At 40.6% G+C, this 9,128-nt stretch overlaps 1 protein-coding gene across 1 annotated transcript in view; it reads right to left on the reverse strand.

Annotated features, from left to right (window-relative positions):
* The window catches only part of TCP11L2 (t-complex 11, testis-specific-like 2), a 30,523-nt gene that overhangs the window by 20,459 nt on the left and 936 nt on the right, over positions 1-9,128 (reverse strand). Inside the window, 4 exon segments of the mRNA XM_015567575.1 lie at positions 1,632-1,768; positions 3,825-4,048; positions 5,024-5,144; positions 6,876-7,011. Of these exon segments, the coding sequence (XP_015423061.1) occupies positions 1,632-1,768; positions 3,825-4,048; positions 5,024-5,144; positions 6,876-7,011 (618 nt within the window).

The raw sequence follows: 9,128 nt of genomic DNA on the forward strand, positions 1-9,128 counted from the left end.
GCCCCTTGAGTGTGGCTCTTCCACAAAATACTACGTGCGGGCGCACACATACAGTGTGATTGAAACTTCGTGGCCCACGCACAGAAGTCGGTATTTTGTGAAGAACTGGTATCTTGTGGAAGAGCCATACTCAAGGGGCCAAAGAGTCACATGTGGCTCGCGAGCCGCAGTTTGCCGACCATAGGCCTAGGCGAGTCCCAGTTCTATAATGTACAAGCTGTATTATGGAGGCAAGTGATTTAACCTCCCTGTGCCTCAGTTTCCTCATCCATAATATAGGGAGTGATTTCCTAAAGTTACTGTGAAGATTAAATTAGTTACACAGGTGAAGAGCTTAGAATGTGGTAAGCTTTCATATATGTTATCTAGTTACGTGGCTTCATCTACCATAAATATACTGAGGGTTCCCAAACATACATCCCATTCTCCAATACTCTAATCTCGTATCTAAAAGCTCACCTGAAATCTCCATGTTGATGTCAAACAAGATCTCAGAGATCATGTTATCTAAAACTGAACGTGATTCCATAGCTTCCCCCAACCTTCTTTCCCTTTATCTCCCCCATCTCACTAACAGGTATCACTATTCAGCCAGGTGCTCAGGTGAAAACCTTAAAGTCATCCTCAACTCTCTTTTTCTCCCTCATCCAACTTTCATAAAATCTTGTTACTCCATTCCAAAATACATCCAGAATATGACCTCTTCTTACTACTTCCACCACTACCGCCTGACCAAGGCACCATCATTTCTTGCCCGGGCAACTGAAATACAACATAACTGGTACCCTGGCTTCCCTCTTTGCTCCATATAATCTATTCTTTACCCGAGAGCCAGAGTATTCTTTAAAAATGAAAATTAGATGTTGTTTCTCTGCTCAAAACTCTCCAAGGACTTTCCATCACTCGTGGCATGAAATCTAAATTCCTCTCATTTCCTAACAAGGCTCTATATGAACTGTTTACCTCTTGTCCTCATCTCCAACCACTCTCTCCTTGCCTACTCTATGCCAGCCACACTGTCTGCCTATGTTTGTCCAACGTCACAAACACATTTCTGCTTCAGGACCTTTGTGTTTGCAGCTACTTCTGCCTGGAATATTCTTCCTTCACATCTATACATTCCTCTTTCTCATTCCTTGGCAAACTCTGTTGAAATGCTACTTGTGAGAGGGACCTTCCCAGTCCACTTCACCTAAAAAAAAAACACAAATACAAACACTCCCCACCCTCATTCCTGCACCATTCCTGTCTGCCCTTTTATCTTATTTTTCTTCATAGCACTTAACAACAAAGCTGATAATATAAGTTTGCCTTCTAGAATATCTGCTCCTTGGTGGTCACAACTTTATTGTTTTATTCACTGCAATGCCCACAGCACCTAAGCAGTGTGTGGGATACAGCAGTTGCTCAATAAATATTGTTTTTCATGCATCAAGAAATGAATAGTGCTTGGCACAGTTCCTGGGACATAGTACACAGCTATACATTTATGATGTTAATTTTAAAAGTAAAAAAAAAAAAAGTTTAACAGAAAGGCCAAAATTCTTTAGTGACACTTCTTAAGATGTCAAAAATAAAATATCATATTTTCACTTAATTTCAATGTAAATATACAATTATCTTGTACTTACTTGGAGTTTCTTCTAAAATTTCCTGGAACTTAGTTCTCTCATAATCCACCAATTGGCGTTGAAAATGTGGTCTAAAACTCCTAATTAGAAAATTGGCCATGTCCATATTCATGAGGTCCAGGACATGGAATATTTGCCTAAAAATGTTGGAGTTAAAATAATTAGAGAGGTGATTAAGAAATTAACCTGAAATTCATTAACTTTTACCTATTTTCCAGACTGGAGAAAAATAAACATCCCCAAAATGGTTTTTAAATTCCAATTGCCATTTGGCAAAGTCATTTTTCATAGAAGGCATTAGACATGCATTCCAAATGTATTCTTAATAGCTCTCAAGAGTACTGCTTTAGCAAATGTAATACTTCCAGCTGAGCCATTACACCCAGTCCTGAACTGACAGAAACACACTAAGAAGTATATACGATGAGTGTTAACAATGAGACAAAAAGGGTTCAAGAAGAAAACCCCTGAAATGTTAAGGAGTCTAAACGTAGTGTATATGGTTTCTATTCCTAAGGGGTTACGAAAAAAGAAAAGAAAGGATGGAGGAATGGGGTATAGGGAAAAAATTTGTTCCTTTTAGAGTTGGGTCGCCTGGTGCTCACATCCAGCTCTGTGGCCAGGCACCGGTTAACCTCTTTGAGCCTGTTTCCTCACCTTTGAAAGGACAGGACAAGATCAACCTTAAAGGGATGCTGTGAAGAGTCAATGAGATAATGAATGTAAAATGTAAGGGACAGTGGCACCCAGTGTGTGCTCAATAGATGACCAAGATGAACACCACAGATTTGATATTACACATGATAAGACAATTAGAAGCAAAGAATCTACACCTGAAGAACTGCAATTCGCTAGAGCTGAGCACAAACCCATTTTACAGGTGGGGAAAAGTGACTTCGAGAGCTTATCACCCAAGGTCATAAAGTTACCTGCTACATGCAGTTTTCCTTCTTCTACCTTTCCAATCTATACTAATAATAGAGGAATACGCAAATTGTCCGGGATGCCATCATAGTAACAGTAACAACCGAACAACAGGCTGCATGGGGTGACCAGGCCGGCAGGGGGGGTTAGTGAGGAATGACCGAATGATTGAACAGCAGGCTGCGTGGGGTGACTAGGCCAGCAGGGGGGGCCTAAACTGGCAGTCAGACAGCCCACAAGGGGTCCTGAATTGGAGAGGGTGCAGGCTGGGCTGAGGGAACCACCCCCACCCGTGCACGAATTTCATGCACTGGGCCTCTAGTACTATAATATAAAACATATCAACGTGGCCATATTCATACACACACACAAAGAAAAGTTCCCCTCAATCGCAAAAAGTGATGCAGACTCCTCCTTCCTCTGGGCTCACAAAGAAGCTATTATCTGCAAATCCAGATTAGATTCTCACTTCCTCGGGGAAGCTGTGGCAGGATGGTTAGATCCACAGTGTGGATTTGTGGCTGGGAGATGTGTTTCTAGATGGCAACCACATTTCTCAGGCCTCCTTTAATCTAGGTGGGACCATACTAGTTAGTCCATACTAGAAGGTGTCACTTGTGGGCTGAGATGGTTAAACACTGGATACACCTTCCCCATGATCTCCTTCCCATTTACCAGCTGAATGTAAAGGACTCTGAGGACCTGGGCAAGGGTGGAGCCAACACAAGAAGGAACCTGAGTTACCGAATGGCATGTGGAAGGTTTCCTGACCAAAAAAACCCTGACTTGGATTGTGACATGAAGGAGAAACAAATTTGTATTGGTTAAGTCACTGAGAATTCATGGTTATGTGTCACAACAGCAAACATTACCCTAATAAAGAGACCTTTTTAGATCCTTGACTACGTCCCTGCTAGAGTCTCTATTAACCCTTCTACTCCCCCTTCCACAACACTTACCACAATTGTAATTCCTCATTCAAGGTCTGTCTCCCCACTCAACTGTAAACTCCTTGGGGTCAGGGATTGCCTCTTTTTCATCACTGCATCCCTAATGCCCAGCACATGCCACCTAACAAGCCTGTTAGATCATTCCATCTGAAAACTCTAGGGACACAGCAAATGACTTAAATTCTTGTTTGTTTGTTTTCCTACGGCCAAGGAGTCCTCTGAGAGGCCAGTTCTTACTCTGTGTCCCTCAATCCCCACACTTCCCCTTTGTGTGGCCTCAGAGGTACTCTAAGAAAAGGCAAGCAGCACAAGTGCTCACCTCAGCAGCTCCACAATGTTGCCAGTGGCCTTTAACTTTCTGATATCGTCATCTCGGACGGGAGCACACAGCTTCCCCATTGTGCTGATGATATAGTTGGCCAGGCCTTGGATGTCAACAGCACCGTGCTCAGCCTGTTGTCTAATGAGGTCCGTGTCCAAAACCTCACAGATCTGGTTGCGAAGCCGGTTTCCACTACCAGGAATCAGAAAGGAGAGAAGAATCTACACAGAGAAAGGGAAGACAAATTAGCAGCATCATTACAGGAGGAAAGGTTGCCACTTTTTATCTCGATGTCTAGATGACCAAGCTCCCACCCCATATTTTAATGCCCTGGATGCCACAGAAGTTTATAGGAACTGGGTGGTGGATCAGAGCACTCCAGTGTCTCAACCCTAAAAAGAAAGATCTATCTTCTGAATTAAAGTCCCGCCCCCCCATTCCCTGCCCCTGCTTTTCATGGGAAATTACTGATTCTCTCAGAATGAAAGCAACTAGTAAGGAAGTAATGTTACTGAAATAACTTCCAAAGGTTTATAGATAATCTGTGCAAAGAAAGAACAAGTTGCAGATCGTAGCTCCAAAAGAATCCATTGAAGAAGGGCAAATGGAATCCTCCCCATGGGCTCCATGAGTATAACATACTCAGTACATAGCAGACACGGTACTTATACACATAGCACATGGCAGGAGCACTCTGAGCCAGACTGCCTCAGTTTCCACCCCTCAAAGCTGTGTGACCCTGGGCAAGTGAGGGAAGTTGGTTTCTTTACATGAAATGACAGGTGTGACTACCTCACGGTGTTATGGTAAGGATAAATGGACAGTCTACTGCTTGGCTCAGAGCAAGTGTCTTGTTAATGTTGGCTAAAACTGTAACTGTCACTGTATTTAGTCCTTACAATTACCCTGAAAGGAGTCAGGAAATAAGACGTAAAGAGGGAGAGGCCATCACCAAACTAACTCTAGAGTCTGTGGTCCTAACCACTACTCTGTGCGCTAAGCATCACCCTGAGTTCCCTCTACTGCCTCTTTTCCCAGCTTCCAACCTACTCTAGGAGGTGCAGGAAAAGTCCCTCCCAGTGACTGAACTTGCTCAGTTTTTAAAAAAGAGTCTCTAATACTCTTTGGAGTACATGAAAATAGTCTTTGGGGTGGGGGGAAACAATTACTAATTAATACAGACAATGTCAACCTGCCTCTCTGATTTCTTCAAACAGTTTGATAGCGTGGTCATACTCAGGAGGGTCAGCATTCAGTTCCGACTCCAAGACATCCCAGTAGGCCTGGTGGACGATGCGCTTCACTCGGCTGGCCAAGCTAAAGGAATGAAATGGACTATTTTTTAAAATGAGCATCATTTTCCCTGTTTATAAAAGGAATATATTCATAGTAGAAATCTTAGAAAATGGAGAAAAACAGAGAATAAAAATTGGCCATCATCCCACTATTTCCATTTTTTTATGTGTTAACAGAGAGCACCCAAGATGTACAATATTACATACTTGTTTCATCATTTAATATTCTGTCGTGTTTCTCCTAGACTTTTAAAATGCTTCCTTCCTATAGCTTTCAATAAGTTCATAAAATTCTTGCCTACGAAGATGTCAGAATTTACCTAGCTACTCTTTTACACAGATTCTTAGACTTGTTCTAGATTTTTGGGATGAGATGGCAAAGTTGCTCTTTCCTCAACAGCTGAGATTTCGTGGCACAGAACAGAACAGATTGGCCCCAAGGAGACATATACTTGAAAGCCTGCCAATTCCAGCTTCCATGTCCCATTTAAAGTTAGCCAGACCAAACTGCTGAAATAGGAGCTTCCTAGGAAAAGCTCACAATAGAATAGATGGCTGCCTTGGTTCACCCCTTATGTCCATGTTCTAAAATAGGTGCACATTAAAATACACATCCCTCCTGAATGACACCACTTTGAGAACAGCACATACTTCCCTGCCCTAGAATTACTTACCAGTCTCTACACCCCTCACCTAGGGCTGGTGTAAACAATCATGATGAAGTGCGACTACCACAGAAAACCAAACGGACACACCTACTTTGGCCAGTTATCTTAAACAATATTAAGAATTATTAGGAACAACATCCCCAGGAGCAGGAAGACTGTGGTCCACATTTTATATTTTAAAAACTTGTTTACTACTGTCCTACTTTAAAACAAACAAAAAAAATTCTGAATGGAATAAAATATGTTGGCTTAAGTGATAGAGAGAATGCCTCTGTGTTTATAAATGGCGCTGTGAGGTTGAAGGCTCAGTGCCATTCCCCATGAGCCAACTTTGCTTCTAAAGATGATTTATCTGTAGTCATGGCCACAAGCCTTTCTCCTCGTTGGCCCGGCCACTGAAGCCAGAGAGGGTGAGAGAGGGTATAAGGATGTGTCTGTAACTGAAGGCGGCTTGTCGTGAGGTTGAAGACGGGAGCCTAAGCAGTTGTCATTCCCTCATCCAGAGGCTTTGGGGACGTCTCTTCTTAGCACGTTGGCAACTCAGCCACATTTCCTTATTTTTCACAATGTAAACATCAGTTTTTAATAAGTCGACGCGCATATATTTCTTGTGCGTGTATTATATGTCAGGTACTCTGCTAGGTAATAGGGACAGAGCAAACAATACAGACATAGTTCCTTCACTAATGGTGCTTTGGGTCCAGTGAGGAAGACAGGCATTGAACACAATATTATAAGGTATCTTAACAATGGGGAGGTAGAGGGGGCTACAGGAGACTTTAACAAGGGGATGTCATGTAGTCTAATGAGCTCAGGAAAATCAGGAAAAGCTTCACCCAGGAAGTGACATAAAAGCTGAGTTCTAAAGATTATGGGTAACATGTACCCATGGTTTTCAATTCAAGTATAGGACTTTGTTAGAGAACCAGATAATGTTTACTCCCATTCAACCTTATACAAGAATTTCCAGGAATCAGTGTGAATATGTGCGTGCATGCATACACACACACACACACACACACACACACACACACACACACACAATCTGCAGTACAGTTTATGCACAACAAACATCTCTAGGTTACCTGTTCCCAGGGAGGGCATCTTTTTTCAACTGAAAGTTCTCATTTACAGCAATTTCGTGAACAAGAGTCATGTTTTCTAAGTTCCTTGCTGCACCCATCACTTCGTCAAACGTTACAACCCTCGGAGGGCTTGCTGCTGAGAGAAAAGCAAAGACCAGTGAATGCTGTGGAAGAGAAGTTGTCATCCAGTGAAGCTTCCTGATGCAACTAGAGTGTAAGTTTTTCCAACATATATTTTCAGGGTTTTATAAGTAAGGAGACTATATACTAAAATAGGTGGATTCCCCTGCTTAATATTTAAGACTTCAAAAATTTAAGAACTCCTTTGATAGCTTCAGTTACTGCATTGATAAATTTTCAATGTTTTTGAGGTAATCTTATTAATATAGGCTAACTTAAATTTTAAATTAAATCATCTCATATTTGTGCCTATATTCGTATTTATTACATATAATATACAGGAAATTGATGACTACTTTTTATTTTGTAATTCATAACTCTCATTAAGCAGACTTAATATGAAATAACTGATTTTAAAACTATAATTTCTAAAAATATAGGCAGTATAGCAAAATGCTTAGGTTTGGTTCTAAATTTTGCCAATTGGTAGGTATTATTTGACTTCACTGGGGCATAACTGGCCTCCTCATAGGGTTGATTTGGGATGATTAAATAAGGGAATTCTGGTAAAAAAGAACACAGTAAGAACTCAATAAATGTAGATAATGAAAATAAATCTGATAAGCTTCTTAATGTACTTCTCAGAAAGAAGTAGTAAATAATCAATCTATTTATTTCTAAAGATTGTTCTTTAAAAATTATCTAATAAATCAGGCCCTTTTGAACTCACTGTTGGAACTCTTAGCTCCTATTAACTAAAAATCATTACCTCAAATAACAGTACTGACTAGCAATATTTTGCTACCTAAGATAATATTAAGAGGATCAGGAGGAGGAGCAGGAGGAGGAAGATGAGGGAATGGTGATATACAGAATTAGTAAAACCCTTCTTCAGGATTCCTACGTACCCTTTTAGAGGCATCAACCCTGAATATAGTATAAAGAGTATGAAAAGGCACAGAAAACTGGGTGGCTGCTAGCAAATTCTTTTGCCACTTCTCTGTCCCAGTAAGAAATCACTTTAAGGCCTAGCCATTTTGGCTAAGTGGTTAGAGCGTCAGCTTGCTAACCTAAGGGCCCCCGGTTCGATTCCAGTCAAGGGCACGTACATTGGCTACAGGCTCCTCCCTGGCCCGGGCCCTGGTTGGGGAGCATGCAGAAAGCAACTAATGGATGTGTTTCTCTCACATCGATATTTCTGTCTGCCTTTCCCTCTCTCTTCCACTCTCTCTAAAAATCAATAGAAAAATATCCTCAGGTAAGGATTAAAAAAACAAACAAAAGAAAGCTCCTTAAAAATGTCTGTACCCTTTGGTCCAATAATCCAATTATATCGAAAGAATTCCTGAAAAGGCTTTATGTACCACCAAGGTATTCATAAAACACTATAACAGCAAAACAAAACAAAAAACCAATGAACTAAATGTCCAATGATAAATCAATGGTTAAATAAATATAATCATATTCACTTGATAAAGTAGTAAGTAGTCATAAAAACTATGTTTTAACAATATATTATCATGAGTAAATGCTTTAGTTATAATTCAAAATGAAATGTCTATGTAAAGAATGAAGATATGACTGAGCACTTCTAGCTGTCATCTTCAGATGATATCATAGGCAATGTTTTTTCTCTATATTGCTCAACTCTCCAATTTTTAAAAATGAGAATGCACAAATTGAAAATAAATACAAATGAACTAACTTTTTTGAAGTGGGCATCTGATCATATTAAACATTAGTTGCTTTTTTCTGCATTTGCTTTGTCAGCTAAAGTGTTCTATTTTCTATACAAAATGCCAATTAAAAAAAAAAAAAAGACAAACACACCTGTTTATACATCTCTAGCTCCCACAGACAAAAAAAGGGGGAGGAAAAAGATGTCTCCCTTCAGCAGGGCCACTCTGTTTTTCTTTTCTTTTTTAAAAAATCTTTATTGTTAAAAGCATTATATATGTTCGCCCTTTCCCCCATTGACCCCTTGTAGCCTGCACTCCCCCTCCAGGCCTTCACCACCCTATTGTCTGTGTCCATGGGCGAGGCCACTCTTTTAATGCTTTCTCACCCTCCAAGTGTAGTAATTCTCCTCATGGGCACTTTTCTGGGGTGATTTGCACAATAGTTTTTGAAATC

Source organism: Myotis davidii, unplaced genomic scaffold (assembly GCF_000327345.1).
Source record: "Myotis davidii unplaced genomic scaffold, ASM32734v1 scaffold120, whole genome shotgun sequence".
NCBI classification, from domain to species: Eukaryota; Metazoa; Chordata; class Mammalia; order Chiroptera; family Vespertilionidae; genus Myotis; species Myotis davidii.